The sequence below is a fragment of the Anas platyrhynchos genome, chromosome 8 (assembly GCF_047663525.1).
Source record: "Anas platyrhynchos isolate ZD024472 breed Pekin duck chromosome 8, IASCAAS_PekinDuck_T2T, whole genome shotgun sequence".
Lineage (NCBI taxonomy): Eukaryota > Metazoa > Chordata > Aves > Anseriformes > Anatidae > Anas > Anas platyrhynchos.
The window spans coordinates 17104772-17121815 of record NC_092594.1 but is presented as its reverse complement, the minus strand read 5'-3'; the positions used below and the strand labels follow the sequence as shown (position 1 = coordinate 17121815).

The 17044-nt window shown below is 45.8% G+C and overlaps 1 protein-coding gene across 14 annotated transcripts in view; it reads left to right on the top strand.

The window, feature by feature from the left end:
* PRRC2C (proline rich coiled-coil 2C) overlaps window positions 1-14130 on the top strand; it is a 71190-nt gene extending 57060 nt beyond the window's left edge. For 8 of the 14 annotated variants that reach the window (XM_027463601.3, XM_072041604.1, XM_027463604.3 and 5 more), the window contains 7 exons: window positions 28-164; window positions 1541-1775; window positions 2142-2264; window positions 3726-3944; window positions 5746-5849; window positions 7085-7211; window positions 12256-14130. In XM_027463601.3, coding sequence (XP_027319402.3) covers window positions 28-164; window positions 1541-1775; window positions 2142-2264; window positions 3726-3944; window positions 5746-5849; window positions 7085-7211; window positions 12256-12516 — 1206 coding nt within the window. In that variant the 3' untranslated portion in view covers window positions 12517-14130. Of the gene's footprint in view, window positions 1-27; window positions 165-1540; window positions 1776-2141; window positions 2265-3725; window positions 3945-5745; window positions 5850-7084; window positions 7212-8195; window positions 8433-12255 lie in introns of all 14 variants that reach the window. The other 6 variants (XM_027463608.3, XM_027463609.3, XM_072041606.1 and 3 more) reach the window with 2 other exon arrangements.
* Window positions 14131-17044: the final 2914 nt, after the last annotated feature.

Genomic DNA, 17044 nt, shown 5'->3' with positions numbered 1-17044 from the left:
ATATTTAATGGTTTCTTCTTTCTGCAGCCTGCTTCAGTTCAGCAGATCCCCATCCCCATTTATGCACCTCTGCAAGGACAGCATCAAGCTCAGCTGAGTTTAGGAGCAGCACCAGCTGTGTCACAAGCCCAAGAGTTGTTCAACTCCTCCTTGCAACCTTACAGGTAAGTAGCACATGTAAATTTATTTCCTTTTTGGGTGGCAGAAATTACAGAATTTGCTTCCCTGCAGACTTGTGTCTTGTGTTCAATAGGTACCTCATCTTCCTGTCTTCCTCAAAATCTTTCATTGTTCAGCTGCCTGAAAGCTGTATGAAGAGTGGGTAGTCTGCATCTGCAGATACAGTTGAAAAATTATGGTTCAAAAATCACGCCAGAGATTTGTATCTCTGGAAAACCAGGCTAAAAAGCTGGAGACATCCCCAGTCTTCCATACTAAGAGAACTGGGGGGAAAAAAAAAAGTCTGACTCCTTAATTCAGTATTTTGTTTGTTGTTTTCTGATCAAACCAGCACTGGAGTCTAGAAACACTTTGAAATCATAATTTGAACCCCACAGGTAAGGTAGAGTGGTGGAAATTTCATTCCAGATGCACAGGGGATAGGAGATCACATTTTAGAACAAATGCTTTCTGTTTGTTACAAGACATGATAATAGGACCAGTATATTTCAAGTGGCATTGAATTTGTCTGCAAACAAATCAGCATGCAGAGAAATTTACACTGTAAGCCTTTCCAAAGTGTCCTTGCAGTTCCTACCAGAAATTATTCATAGTGGTATTCTGACGAATGTTAGTTTCACTTTAATTACTTCTGCAAAGGAACTTCTCAGAGGTATTTGCAAGTGCATGTAGAACAGCCTCCTTGTGATGTAGAAGGCTGAAGCCAAACAAGGTGGACTCAGCAGGGGTTTAACTGAATACACATGTATCCTGAATCCTTTAACCTGTAAGTCAGTCCTCTCTGTCCTGAGCACTTTTTGTACTGGAGGAATCCGTTTCTCCAGATGCAGTATGTGGCTTTAGGGTTTATCAGATCAACATGTGTTTTCTGTCTGGTACTACAGGCTTGGCTGGCTGACTATTGTTCGGAAGACTTTGTTGGACCAAATATTGCCTGTTTTTTCACAGCTGACAAAAAAAAAAAATGTTACAAACAGTTGGCTAGTTGCAGAAACACAATCAGTCTGGCATGCAGTCCAGATTAAATAAATGCTTCTGGCTGATCTGGTCATGCATACACCAGTATGAGTGGACTTTGGGGTTGTGCTGTTAGTAAGAGGACTAATACCTTTCCACATCTTTAATGGTGCAGAGGGTTGTAGGGTTTAAATAAAAAGCTCAGTCATTTTTATGTGGGATTTAGTAGCATCTATTATTTTGTTGTGTGCAGAATTACTAGAAAATCTACCCTTCTCAAATGAAAACCTGGATAATCTGTGTGTTCTAATTCTGTTTCAGCAATATAATCCATGTTCTTAAATTTTTGGTGGCTGTTGATCTCTGTTTTCATTTTTATACTTAATGCTCCAATCTCTTGCAGGTCCCAGCAAGCTTTTATGCAAAGTGGTTTGTCTCAGCCATCACCAGTGGTCCTGTCTGGTACGGCCTTACACAACTTCCCAACAGTGCAACACCAGGAGCTTGCGAAGGCACAGTCAAGCCTGGCATTTCAACAGACTTCTAATACACAACCTATTCCTATCTTATATGAACATCAACTTAGTCAAGCTTCAGGACTGGGAGGCTCTCAGCTTATTGATACACACATCCTACAGGTAGGAAATACTCCAAAATGCTGAAGTTCCACAGTGGTCTGATACAGATGATGCAGTAATCAAGTATTGCCTAGCTTGGGATAAGCCTACCTCTTCTGTAATAATTCCATGGCAGTCAAGGTGGCAGAAAACTTGAGACACTTGGAAGAGAATGTGCTTTTAATTTCATAAAGGTGTATTAGAATAATCTCTGGAGTGAAGATTGTTCTCCAGAATAGAGGAATCTTTGCACTTATATCACTGTTGGAGCTTCTGCTTTGATACCTTTTATTGTAGGTGACAAAAGGCTACCACTTGCTAATGATGTGCTTCATTACAAGCTGTTTTAAGTGTTCTTAAAGTAATGGTGTCTTTCACTCTTCCTAGGCCAGAGCTACACTCACCCAGGCTTCAAATCTGTATTCTGGGCAAGTTCAACAGCCTGGCCAGAGCAATTTCTACAACACTGCGCAGTCTCCCAGTGCTCTCCAGCAGGTAAACTATGGCATGGTAAATTTCCTAAATTGTATTCTTCTTAAAAGCATGTTGGTGAGGGGTGAGGGGTGGGGGTAAACTGCAAGAATTAAAAACTGATAGAAGAGCTACTGCAGAAGTACTGCAAAAATGAGTTACTGGGATTTGAATGGCCTGCAAGTTCATATTGATCACTTGTCTCTGGCCTCCTTCTCTTAATTAGTTCACTTTCCAGTGACAGGCAAAGATTTAGTAGGTTCAGTGCTGTTGCTAATTGGTTGAGGTGTATGCAGCCCTTATGGGAGCAGGTATCATGGTGGAGAGAGCCAAGTAAACTAAAGGTGTTTTATGTAGCTTAATTGTTAACACCAAATTTCACCTGAAAAGTCAGAGCTGCCACATGTCAGTGAGATGAAATATATAGGAAAAAAAAAGATAAGTCAGGAGATAGGTGATCATACAAGCAAATAGGACAGCCAAGTCAGCAACTACATTAGGAAGTTTGTAAAAATAACTCAGATCATGGTAAGTTCTTGGCATTCTTTTATGAAAGTTCTGTTAGTTTGCAATGTTCAAGCATTCTGTTGTATTTACAGCATGCTGCCTAGTGGCTTCCTGGTTCAAGTTTTGATTTTAAGTGGCTTTTTTAAAAACAAAGCTTGCAGTGGGCTGGCTTATTATAGTAGCCTATTTCATACATGTGAAAAGTTGCCAAGACAAATATTGAGAAAAGCCTTCAAAAATTGGGTCTCAACTGTTGAAACTATAGCATAAAGTATTAAGGACCTTTTAGAAGGGTTAATGGTTTTAATGTGTTGAAGTATGGCTGTTGTTATATTTTCTTTCTGCTATAATTCAGAGCAGAATCTTGCGAAGTTTTGTCCTCATCTGGAGAATGTCATATGCTCTTGTAGTCACGTAGTATAATTTTGGAAGTTTGGGATTAATGGTCAAACTAGGAAAAGCAAGAATTCCTGCTAGTCAGGTCACTGCTATGGTATTTTCATATGCTTATCACTTCCATTCTGTGATGTTTGCAGCCCACAGCATTCCCTGTTAATGCAGACAAGCGAGAGGCAAATGTGTTTTTGTTTTTTAAAGCTTGGGAATGCTGGCTACTGGGATTCTTGGAAAGCAAAATTTAGCTGTGATCCCGAACAGTGTCCTGATGACTAAAACTATTTGAAGCTTAAAAGAAGGGGGGAGAATGGAAGCTGGCTGTTTCATTCTGCTTTTACTTCCTGAAATGAATTACATTTACTTATCCATGCAAGGAAATCCCATTGTGTGATGTTGCAGTTAGGAGTTAAATGTTAACTTATTCTGAAATGCGAAGACCAGAGATGATGTTGAAGGCCCCTTTCAACCCAAATCATCCTATGAGTCGTTAAGCCATTCACCCTGACTAGAACTGAAATCACAGAGCTAGTAAAGAAAGTTAAATAATGACCCTTGTGTATATGTTACTGGTGATTCTGTATGTTTTTCTCCCCCCAGGTGACGGTACCTTTACCAGGATCACAGCTTTCTTTGCCCAACTTTGGATCTACAGCACAGCCACTCATTGCCCTGCCCCAGTCTTTACAACCACCACTACAGCACACACCACCACAAGCGCCAGCGCAAAATCTAAGCAGACCTGCACAAGTAACCCAGCCTTTCAGAGGATTAATCCCAGCAGGAACTCAACACAGCATGATAGCTGCAACTGGAAAGGTGATAACAGCCATAAATCTACAATACAAAAAATAACACAACACAACTCTGTGCTGTTTTATAGTACCAGCGTGGCAACCTGTGTTTGACTCTTGTGCCATCTAAAAACCTTCCTTGACCTTAAAAGTTTGGGAGAGGAAAATAAGAAAGACAGCTGAGATTAGTCCCTTAGTGACTGGCTCTGCATCTTGTAAAGGTTTAGCTAAGTTTATGTAGTGGCTGGCTTGCTGCTAGTCCACTTGCACTGTAAGAATACTTCGTTTGGTAATGACTTTGTGGACTAGCAGGGTACTTTATTCATGTGGGATGCCACATAGAAGGTAATACAGAAACCATTGTCAGAGAAGCAGGCAAACAACGTTACAATGTCAGGGCTGGTTTCTGCTTCTGTCAGTGTTTTTCTGGTGTCATGCTGGAGCAAACTGCCAGATTTCACTTATGCTTCCAAACCACCAAATGCATTGAATTCATCTGTAATGCTGCCACCTGCTGCATGGATTTTTTTCTGCCATATACTGTTGCCCTATCAAATAGGGAGTGCTTGAGGCTTAGGGCAGATCTAATCTTCACTAATGCTGTCCTGTCCTCCAGGTTGATTGATGAGAGTCACAGAAAATTCCAGTCAGGTAGCTGTGGTGAAAAACATTGCAAGAGAAGCTTATGCATCCATGTGTAGATAACTCTAGCTAACTCCCTTCTACATTTGTAAGGGCACTGTTTGTTTTTTTCCTGTCCTGACATACAATCCAAGAGTGAATGTCAAAAAATGAAATCTTTCTGATTCAGCAAACTGGCTTCCATTCACATGGTCTCTTATCTTAGATGGAATTGCAGATCTGTAGGCTTTGGGGGTTTTTGGATAGCGTACAACACAGTGCACTTGCAGTGCACTTTCAGGTGGCAGTGATTGGTGATACTGAACATGAACACTGCTGTAAGCTTTCTGTCAGATTAGCAAGGTCTTTTCCTGGAGCAGGAAGTAATCTGTCTCTGGAGCTGCCCCTGAAATTCTTACAGCTTGTGGCCTAGATTTTAGGGTGCTTTAGAACACAAAGCAACCCTGCAGTCCCAATATTTTAGAGCTGTGATAAAAAAAAAAATCTCTCTCAAGAATTAATTCCCTGTCTTGGACAGTAATGGCAACCAGAATTCTAGATCAGATGGATCACGTTTTCATGTTGTCACCCACCAACAGAGTGATTTTGCACCATGTAGTTTTCTAGCTTCATAGGTTCTGGCCAAAAGCCTTTCACCTTTACAGTTTTCGAGCCCATCTTCCAAGCAGCAGCTTGTTTCTGGCTATAGTTGTCAGGGAAAATAATAGTGGTTGCTTCAACAAGAAATGAGGGAAAGCTACAGTGGAATGGGGATTTTCCCTTAGGTGTCTTTGCTGCCTTGCATTAAGGGTTCCATCGTGTTCTGCTAAAGGCAGTCAACAATAAATCAAGTAAGGATTAGTTGTTTTGCCATTATGCTTCATAGCTGTGTGTGGAAAGACACTGTTGCAGACTCATTTATTTTGTTGATTGTGTTTGCAAAATAATGTGTGAAATGGATTGCTCCATTTAAAGTCTGGAGATTTTTCATGTGAATGACTTCCATTTTTGCTGTGCTTTTGTGTTGTGTTTTTTTTTTTTTTTTCTAGAACTGGCTTATTTTATGGCACTCTTCCCTTCAGCATTTTTCAGATAGTATCTAAATATTTTCACGTGGTATCTGTGGTGAGGAAATTTCAACCCTGAAACGTTTTGATTTGTCTTTGCTCCTACTGAATTAACATGTTGATTGTTGTGCTTTTCAGATATCAGAAATGGACCTGAAGGCATTTGGGGGTGGTATCGATGTTAAACCTGGAACACCACCAGTTACTGGTAGAAGTACTACGCCAACCTCCAGTCCCTTCCGGTAAATCTCTTTTTAAGCTCAAAATTCCTTGAAATCACATCTGGAAAACTTAACTAATTGTATATGAGCAGCCAATTCTGAAAGGTCTGTGGTGAGGGGCTACTAATGGAAAATAAAATGCTTAATCTTAGCTTAAAAGGAACATTCTAGTAGGTGATCAGATCTGCTATGCTTAGCTAGAATAAAATAATTCTGAAATAAGACCTTAAAAATACGTATGAATTACATGGAACTGAACAAGTTAACTAAAATGACCTGGAAAACACAGAAGTGAGCAAAGAAGAGGTGCTTTGGGGTAAAATGTAAGACTGTTACATGAGAGTAAAGTAAGAATTAAAACCAAACAACCAAACACATCAAAGCTTACACCTCAGAGAGCACTAGTTGTGGAGACAGTTCTGTTACAGATCTTACACTGATTGTTGGTTTTCTAAGCTTTTCACAAGAGAAATTAGTAGGCTACTGGCAGGTTTACTTGGCTAATTGGCAGAATTAACAGAATTTTGCTTATAGGCAGAGTGCTCTTCATGGTGAATTTATTGGGATGTTTGTGGGTGAAGTTATGAATAGGCTGAAAGAACTTAAAAATGGAACTCTGGTACTAGAAAATTCTTGAAAATTGCACTCCCGTGCATAGTAATTATATTTGGTGGCTTTCACTGGGGCAAGCTGAAAGTGGTCCAGGCTTTTCTAGTCAAGTAGAAATTAGTTTGACCTCCTACATGCAATCCTGATGTCTTGCCTGAAATACTTCACCTAAGAAAAACGTAGAAGGATGAAAAAAATATTTGAATTCGCAAGCTAGTCAGCATTTAGAACAACTGATTTGATGGTATATATCTTAAATCCTATGTGAGATGACTCTCCTCTTAACAACTGAGCAAGGCTTACCGTAAACCTTTGGTTTTTAGTGTGGAGGTACTGGGAAGGTGCAGAAAAACCTAAGAGCTCAAAAGTAAAAACTAAACAAATGTCTGTAAGCTTACAAACTGTGTGCATGGAGTTTAGCTGGCTTCCTTGTCACTGTTGCCTTGCTGCTCATTTTACATTAAGTAAAAATGCGTTGCCCACATGCTGTGCATGAGAACTCTGCAACTTGGTCAGTTTCTTAAAGGCTTTTCCACCTTTGTTCACCTCCAGCCAAGCTGTATTTCTAGTTAAGTTGCAACTAAAGACAGATGCATCCTTTTGGTTGAGAGCAGTGTGATTCTGACTGACGTTTTCCTTTTCTTTAGGGCCAGTTCTACAAGTCCGAACAACCAGTCCAATAAAATGAACAGCATTGTCTACCAGAAGCAGTTTCAGTCTGCAGCTGCTGCCGTGAGGATGACACAGCCGTTTCCTGCACAGTTTGCACCACAGGTAGGCAACTGGTGGCTTCCTACAGACAAATCTATTTCTCTGTGTCACTACTGACTTCGCAGCTTAGCTGTGTTCCCTCAGGTTTTATCATGGGGAGATGCAAAATGAAATCCTTTAAAAGAAAATTAAAAAGAAATGCAGAAGGAAACTGATCTCAAGATCAAGGCAAAAAAAAATCTGATCTTGTTACCTAGTACAGATCTTACGGTGTGTTTAATTTCAGGAGTTCTGTGCATGCTGAGGAATCTGTTAGAAGTTGTGAATGATGTCAGTTGTTTTGCTGGCTTCCCCACACAGCTGTAATGCACCTCATTCTGGCAAAAGCAGGCCATTTGGTTGCAGAAGGGGAGAAGTTTTGTGCCTCAGGAGGGTCCCAGTGCACATCTTAACTGTTAAAAGACAAAGTAGGTTTGTGGGTGTCTGAGATGCAGCCCTGAAGTATTCTTGGAGCAGTTCAGGTTGGAAAGGATCCCTGGAGATCATACAGTCGGGCCTCCTGCTCAAAGCAGGGCTGATTGCAAAGGGTTTGACTTGCTTCTAGCTTTCCAGGGAGCATGGCTCTAACAGGGTGCTGTGTCCCTGCTGGAGATGACTGGAGCCAGGCTGCAGGTTTGGTTGGTTTTTAGTGTTGGGAGTGTTTGACTGCGGGAGTTAGGATTTGGTTTTTGGATTGCAACTAGCAGAAACTACACAGACTTCTCAGGACTTCCTTTCACTGCTGCTCCTCTGCTGCCTTGCCTGCATCTTGTCCCTTGTTGCGTGCTGTTTCTAAGCTGTCAGTGGTACTTGAAGGCCCAGCAGCATTACAGTGCTGTGTTTTTCTGCAGTTCAAGCGTGGCTTCTCAACATAAACGCCTATTTTCCTGACATTAGTTTGACAGCAGAGCAGGCAATTTTTTCCCCTTTAAAGTAACGCCAACGTGCAATCTAGTTGGCAGTTTTTTACTTGCTAAACGTCTCTTTTTGTTGTTTTTCCCCACATAGATCCTTTCTCAGCCTAACCTGCTCCCTCCATTGGTAAGAGCCCCATACACTAACACCTTCCCAGCTCCTGTTCAGAGGCTGCCACTAGCACTGCCTAGTCAGATGCCATCTCAGATGATCACAGGCCTCATGAGCCACCCTCATTTACTGCGTGTGGCCAGAGGTCTTTGTGAATCAGTGTCTGGAGCCAGAGGCAATCAGGCCCAGGCTGTGGTGAAAGCTGAACGAGACATGAAGGTTAGTGTTTGACCTGCAGCGCTGTTAACGCCAGTTCAGTCTTGACAGCTTGTAGGGCAGGAATGTGTCTGCAAATCGTGTCTTAATTAAAATGCCTCTGGACACAAAGCCAGTAGCCTGTCCTTCAGCAGCTGGACACAGATCTTCTCTGAGCCTGGTTTGGTTTTTGTGTTTTTAATTTTCCATTAATTGGAACTTGAGGCTAAAAAAAAATGCAAGGAGCTTCCTTTCTCAAGTGATCTTGTGGGGAATGGTTGTGAAGCAACCACTGCTGCAAAGGCAAGCTGAGAATTACCTCTCGAGTCTGGATTTTTGAATGAGCAATGAAGCTTACGAACTTGACTGCTAGCTGGCATTTCACATCTCCTCCACCCCTGAGCAGCATCATGAACCCTCCTGTCCCAGCCAGCCTTGCTTCTAGGTTACTCTGCTAACTCACTTCCTGGTGAAGAGCACTTTGGGACCCTTCATGATGAGGCCAGATCTCCTTACCGAGGCAGAGACTGCAGGACAGGGAGTCTGCACAGGGACACTTGTACACGTAGCTCATCTACCTGTCTTCTGCAGGGTACTGCTGGTGAGGATAGGTGGTGCTGAAGAGCTCCCTTTGCCATAACCCATGTGCTGAGGCATTCAAGCCAAAGAGTGTGCTTTACCTGTGTCGCGTTAAAGGGGTGTAGCTGATTAACCGTTACGGGCCCGGTTGGATTCAGAGTACTGAACCAGTCGGACATTCACCAAAACTGGGGGTCCGTTCGGACATTCACCAAAAACGTAATAACCGCCTGGGGGTCCGCTCATTCACCAAAAACGTATTAACCACCTGGGGGTCCGTTCAGACATTCACCAACAATGCATTAACCGTCTGGGGGTCTGGTTAGATTCAGAACACTGAACTATCACGGATAACCACCCTCACCCTAGTTGCATTAATGAGAGCTATCACAATGCAATCAAGTATGGTTTATTACAGCAACAGATAATCAGGTTCTTTTGGATTGCCGGTGATAGTGACTATCTGCAAAAGCAAGCTAGTATGCATGAAATACACAGGTGTTACAGGGGTTCTAGGTGTGGGTTCTAGGTGTGGGTTCTAGGTGTGGGTTCTAGGTGTGGGTTCTAGGTGTGGGTTCTAGGTGTGGGTTCTAGGTGTGGGTTCTAGGTGTGGGTTCTAGGTGTGGGTTCTAGGTGTGGGTTCTAGGTGTGGGTTCTAGGTGTGGGTTCTAGGTGTGGGTTCTAGGTGTGGGTTCTAGGTGTGGGTTCTAGGTGTGGGTTCTAGGTGTGGGTTCTAGGTGTGGGTTCTAGGTGTGGGTTCTAGGTGTGGGTTCTAGGTGTGGGTTCTAGGTGTGGGTTCTAGGTGTGGGTTCTAGGTGTGGGTTCTAGGTGTGGGTTCTAGGTGTGGGTTCTAGGTGTGGGTTCTAGGTGTGGGTTCTAGGTGTGGGTTCTAGGTGTGGGTTCTAGGTGTGGGTTCTAGGTGTGGGTTCTAGGTGTGGGTTCTAGGTGTGGGTTCTAGGTGTTACAGGTGTTACAGGTGTTACAGGTGTTACAGGTGTTACAGGTGTTACAGGTGTTACAGGTGTTACAGGTGTTACAGGTGTTACAGGTGCGCAGCCTAGAAATAAACGCGTTAAAAGGATCAAAGACTCTATAGAGATTTATAAGCAAATATTCAGATCTCACCCAAAGGCGTCCCAATGGGGGGGGGAAGAGAGGCTCAGCCCATTGACTGATCCCAGGAGTCAGGAGGTCCTAAGGATGTTGTATGTCCTTGGGATGGTATCTCCCCTGACGATGGTATCTTCCCTAACATCCCCTCTCTCTTGGGCCAATTTATATTATTTTCTGTCTTCTAGGTGGAGCTTGAGTGGCTCTAGTCAAGCATATCTTAGTTATGATTGGTGTAAAGTTTTCCCGTCTCCGTTTAAAGTAATAGGCTCCGAGAAATTCAGGGCGCATGCTCAGTGAGGGGTGGTCGCACCTTGGAGGCGGGTAGCTTTTGGGATGGAGGTGTGTTTTGGTATTATAATGATATTATAATGAGCAAAAAGTACACTAGGGTACAGCATTTGTCAAAACATGACAGGTCTTTGGCTTAGGGTGGCAAAAAGTGCAGCTTTGTGCACAAGAACAATCGAGGCCCCACCTGATTACAGAGCCTAGCCGTGGTGTCTCCACTCCACTCTACGCTCCGTGGTGTTCCTTAGAGCTAGCACACCAAGTTTCCCCAGCGCGATAGCATCTAAGGTTGGGAGCCTAGGGAATGCTCAGATAATGCAGTTATGCCCTACCCTGAAAGCCTCTTCAATGCTGTACCTTTTCCTTAAAAGTGTGAATGTTAGTTTTATTTTCCTAGTTACTTCAGGCATTTACACCACAACCTGATGAGCTCTGGTTGTAGCAGAATAGATTTACCCCTTCAGATAGGCCAAACCTCCAGGATTTGTTTTCTACCCCCAGTTTATGCCAGCTGGAGGCATAACAGGTGATGCTTAGTGTGTTGTCTTGAGTCTGTATTGCAAATTGAGTCGAACTTGTCACAGCAAATACAGACGTGCAGTCCTGGTTTTCTGAATCTCCCTGCAAGCGCTGCTCAGAAGAATGTAAGTTATTCTGTCACGCTTGGGTGCCTGTGATCAAATCATCCAGCTTTCTAGCCCTAACCTCAGGGGATGTGTGAAATTACACAGAGGATTTCAGGTGTCTGTCTGGCTCCAGTAAAATCAGACTTGTTGCAGTTCATCACAGCAGGGTTCACAGATTTTTCTGTTCTGTTACTAGCTCGGCTTCTTGAGACAACTGCACAGTATTGAAACCAAGACCCCTTGTTCCAGGCTTTTGCTTGTTTTTCTGCCTGGCTTTCTGTAAAATGCATAAAATACTGATCAAGAGGTCCGTGGAGGCTTAGTGTCTGCATCGAGGTTGGGGTTCCTTGCTTTAGGCAGGTCTTTGTAGTGTTAAAAAGGCATGTGACAGCATTGGAAACAGCACTATAAAGCCCAGAAGATTTGAATTTTGATTCCTGCTTTGCCCGAGTGTGGGCAGGAGAATCAAGTGCTTGCTCTGAAGCCTCTGTGTGCCCAGTGCTGCACTGCCAAATGAAAGGCCTGGTGTAAGGCTGCAGCTGGAACACCTGGTCACAAAGGCTGACCTTAACGGGTGCGAGTTGAGGTTACCAGCAGGATCCTGGGGATGCATTTGCAGGAAGTTCGTGCTTCCCAAAATGAGTGCCTGCCTCGAGCTGGAAGCAGCTGAGGCTTCAGCTTCACATAGCACGATCCTGAATCAGGTTCAGTTGCGTTAGCACTGCAGACTCCAAAGTCTGTCCGAGCAGAAGGGGAAACTTTGGGCACCCAGGAAGCCCAGAGTGAGGGGCAGGAGAAAAGACACAGCTGGCGTGGCCCTTAGTGCCTGCGTAGCTGGGGCAGTGTCGGGGCTCACGCGGTGTGCAGAGATGTTTTCTGGTCATGTTTGACACTGTGGGGTGAAGCTTCAGATGGAGCCTGCTGTGGGCTGTTGGTACTTTTAGGTTCTGTAATGCTTATTAGCTGCATAAAAAGGTGTTAGATGATGCTTAAAATTTGCCCTTGGCCCTCTCTTTGGGGGGAGTGAGGATTATAAAGAGCCAGGGAAGTCTAGTTATGATGTTTACTGCTGAGGAGCCAAGTGCTGGATATGGTAGCTTCTGGGAAGCAACTGGATGGACGTGCCTTTCTAGCACGGTCTGCCCAACGCGGTCAGTCCTTTCATGTAGGATTTGCTTCTGTGAAGTCACTTTTATTCCTGTGCCATCTCTTCAGTAAATATATTTTCTCCCTTTCTCAAGGCAAAGCAGAGAGCAGAGGTACTTCAGTCCACCCAGAGATTCTTTTCTGAGCAGCAGCAGCAGAGCAAACCCATAGGAGGCAAAGCACAGAAAGTGGACGAGAACGGGAGCAAACCCTCCGAGGCAATTGCTGACTCTTCAGGAGTCTGCCAAGACAAAACCGAGGAAAAGCCTACCCCCGCACCTGCTGCAGCAACAAAACCTGTTAGAACTGGACCAATCAAACCTCAGGCAATCAAAACCGAAGAAACAAAATCTTAGAGGCTGTATTTCCTTGGAGGTGGGGGAGGAGGGGAGGGCGGGTGAGATGACAGCAGCATGAATTTGTAGCCCCGAGGGGGAGACAACAGTTCTCTCTCCCCGCAGGGCTCTAAACAACACAAAGGGACGTAGAAGCTAGCGGCAGTAATGAATTTAAACTGCTGCTCATCCAGCTCAGCTTCTAGGTTCTTGGGTCTTTTATCTTCTCTGACAGCACGGAGGCTGCTTTTTGGTAGTGTGTGTGCACGTTTTACACGTGCGCGGGGGTTTTGGCTTACACACCTGTGCGCTTCCCAAAGCGGGCCCTGCGGAGTAGCACAGCAGGGCAGCAGGTGGTTGGGGAGTGACGTTCCTAGCTGACAAGACGAATACTCTTATTTTCTTCTGATCTTCAGCTGCTATTTATCTTCTTACAAACCCGTGAGTATGAGAACATGCAGATCTGAAGATGGTGCTGGGCCAAGTAATGGGCGTGAAGTTTTTAGAGACTTAAGAAGCTCCTAGCTCGTAATAAGCAGAGGGATTCACCTAGCTGGCAAAGCTGCCCTTCCCGTGTGACGCCCGATGTAATATAACGCAGAGGGTAACCCTGATGTTGAATTTCCCTCTGAAGGCAGTGCTTTGCTGGCCGCTGCTTCTTGGATGACAATATACTGTATTTAGATCACAATATGAAACCGCTACTTGGCCACCTGTGTTCTCTACACCCGCTCCCCCCTCAGTTGTTCACCTCTGGAGCTGAAAAGTTAACTGCATCAATAGCCAGATTTGTTCTGTTCACCCCTGTCCAGCTATCTTTATATGAAGCGAGTGATCTTTAAACGGTTTCCAGCTTATGTCTGTATACAGCAATGAGCACTTAGAACTGTGCCACAAGAATAAAAGAAACCTTATCGGATTAAAATGAATTTTATCGAACAGGTGCATTCTTTATATCAGAGCTGCGTCGCACCACCTCCTTGCCCACAGTGTGCTGGAAAGTAGAATCAAGTCAAATAATGCCTTTTTAATTGTATCCTCTAGTATTATAGCTGTAGGACAGTACTGTATGATACTTCTGTGAATGTAAGATATCCTGTACCTGCTTATGATATGTAGTAGTGACTGTGCTATACTGGAGCTGTTTTTAATAATGTTATTCTAGAGGTTTTTTCCAGACAATGATTGAAAAGCTAATAAAAAGCACCAGGTACCACATCAGTAGCAGAATTTGCTGTTTTCTTCTGGGATTTTTTTTTTACTTTTTTTTTTTTTTTTTTGGAAGGAAGAGTGAGTTGAAAGTCTAATGTGTATAATTTTGTTCAAATGACTGCAGAAGCTGGAGAGGCTGTTGCTGCTATTGATGCCTAGTGAATTGCTATTGGTTATCTTTTTATATAAATATATATATAATTTGAATTTTTGGAAACTTTAGCTGTGATGTCAACTTTGGAAAAAAGTATCCCACTTGTAGTGTGAGTTGGCATTGTACAGAAATTAACAGCCATATTGGTCTAGAAATGTTAAACTTAATTTTTTTTCCATTTGTACAGGGGTAACGCACTGTATTAAATATGTACGGTCTTATTTACATGGGTTTGATTACAGAAACTAATAAAGTATTCTCTAAATAAAGTATCCTGGTAATCTCATGATTAGCTGAGTGCTGCAGGATGCAAGGAGAGCACCTGAACGTCGTGTGTCAAGCGAAGAGCGTATATTGCAGCTTGGGGAAGCGGACTTCCAGAGAAAAACAGTTTGAAACAGCCTTTTTGTGTGTTTCTCCCTGTGCTCGCTGCTCCTGACCCCATTCTCCGGTGCCAGTCTTACGCCATGGGGCTTCCAGCTAGCTGCTTGCATTCCCAGGATCTTACACCGCTGGTGAGCTGCTTGGTGTTAGATTTGTGTTTTGTTTTTGCCTAGGCAGCTAGGAAGCAGGCAGCTTCCTTCTTGTGCTGCTGCTCCTGCTCGAGACAGCTGCAGAGGCCTCCCGGTCTCCCAGCTCGGGGTTGCCAAGCAGAGGAGCTGGAGGACGGGATCAGAGGGTGCTGTTCTCAGCTGGCCACCAGAGGGTATGCTCAGATCGTAACCAACCAACCTTTTTCTCTATTTTGGAGTCTCAATGCAGAAAAACAATTTGTGCCATGGGAAAAGGTGCTGGCAGGCATTATTCCTCCAAGGAATGCAGATGTATGGAATAAGGTGGCTCTGCGAGCGCTGGTGGGCTGGAAGGGGTGGTCGGGGGGCACCAGCGCTGGAGTTCTGCCCTGCTGAGGTGGGTTCCTGCAGCACTGCGGCAGTTGGGTTAGGTAAAGGTGCTGTGACCTGCAACTGGAGTGATGCACGGGATAAAAAACCTCTGAGTCGGTAACCCCACAGGTGAAATGCCCCTTTTACAGGAACCAAACCAGCGCAGCTACAGTAAGCACTCGGGGAAAGGAAGGAGGTGGGAGAGCTGAGTGATTTTTCTGCCTGGTTCATGTTAGAGGGGCCCTCTAAAAATGAGAAGTTGTTCACCCAACTTTGCTATTTTTAAGGGAATTCTGTTAAATGTTTAATCTTCAGCTCTCCAATAAAAAGAAAAGTCAGCTGAATTTCACAAAATCAGCAGTGGGAACGCACTGAGCTTTTGGATGTTTCTCGTGCTGAGCAGAACAAGGATAATGTTTCTGCCGGAATTTAACAAAAAGCAAATGTTTGGGCATTGAGTAGTAACATTATAGCATTATTTTGATGTAAGCCTCTCCAAAACAGCCTTGAACCACCTCGGTTGCTTCTGAGGCCAGGTTAAGCATCCAGTCAGTGACCCAGGCTCGCTGGCTGTGACATCTGACAGATAATTTGCTCTTGGCCGTGTATGTGAGAATACCTCTTGGTTTTTGCCTTCGAGTGGCATTTGGTGTGTAACCTCATTGCCAGGACTCTCTTTGGTCATCACAAATCATTGCATTGAAAGTCCCATAAGGAAGGGAACTACTTTGTTAGGGGAATTCACTATTTTGTTTTCAATAACGTTCAGTCTGGGTAGAGACCTTAACTTCCCTCAAAGGCAGGAGCAGGGGGGATTAGAGTGACTGGGGCTGGATCCAGCAGCCCCGCTCACCTCACGGTTTCTTGCTGGGCTGTGGGAGGGGAGGGATTCTCTGGGCTTGTTCTGAAAAGCCTGTTAAGTAAACCCGTGTATGTAGCGCTGTTCAGCTCCAGCCAGGCTTTCTGGCACTCCTGTGTACCCTGGCTTGTTTTCGTTTATTTTCCTGGTCAATTAAACGACGGACTTCCCACCCTGAAAAGCCCCCGGTGCTGGCAGGGAGCGGGGAGCCTTGAATTCCTGGTGTCGGGGCTGTCTGCTCTCAGCGGCTCACCTTACTGAGAAGCCTTTGGTGCTGCTCTTCCCGCAGCCACTCCCAAACAAGCCGTCCCTTCATCCCCAGCGGGAGGAGGCAGGCACACAGGGGCACCCTTTTGGTGGCCTTGGGGCTCTCACTCTGTCCTTTACCCCCGTTTTGGGGACACGGGGTTTACCATCACCAAGACCTCGACCCCTGGGTGGCAGAGCAGAGGTTTGGCTGCCCCTAGGTCCCCTGTTCACCCACCTTACAGACGGCCAGGAGAGCCCAACGCACACTGCAGGTTTATTGCCCGGAGCGGTGACCCCAGGGCTGTCCCCTCGCCCCACCAGGCGCCCGAGGGACGCAGCTCTCAGCCCAGGTCCCCGCTGTTCCCCTCGTACAGCGCCCAGCTGGTCTCGATGGGGGGCATGGGGCTGCGGTCGATGGCGTGGCTGTGGTCGATGGCAGTGCCGCCGCTCTGCTCTGTCACCAGCGGGGCGAAGGCGTCATCCTCAGGCTCGGCATCCTTCAGGGTTACAGGCAGCTCCCCGAGGCCGGCCACCACGCGGAGCCGGGTGCGCTGCAGCATGAAGGTGACGCAGGCCTCGGGCTCCACCGTGGTGCGAGCATCCCTCGGTTCCCTCAGCTCCCTCGGCTCCATCAGCTCTCTCAGCTCGCTCGGCTCCGTCAGCAGCACCGCGTTGTCGTTCCCGGAGAAGACGGCGTGGCTGACAGCCAGCGGGGGGATGTGTTGGCGATCCACCTCGCCCAAGCCCTGCAGCGGAGGGGGCTCCAGGTCTGAGGTGGCGCAGATGTGGCAGGACCCGGTGGATGCAGCCGCCCCAGGCTGGCACATGGTGCAGAGGGAGTCGCAGCGGCTCAGCACCACGGACGCTCGCCGCGGGTCACGGGGAGCCGTGGGGCTCTTGGGCCGTGCCATGGTGGCAAGGCAGGCGCATCGCTGGCAGGGGGGGCACCTTCGCCTGCGGTATTCTGCGATGTCCCAGCCCTGCTGCAGGCCTGCGGGGAGGGAGAAGCCCTGAGCTTCCAGGCAGCGGGGGCACACCCACAGCCCCCCTCCCCGTTCCCTAGCCCACGGGCAGTAAGCACAGATGCCCGGGTGATGATGGGTTATGCCTCATCCTCTGTCCCCCTGCCAGCCAGGGCAGCACCCTCCAGCCCCATCCCAGTGTTTTGGCAGGACCCCAGCCCCACAAACT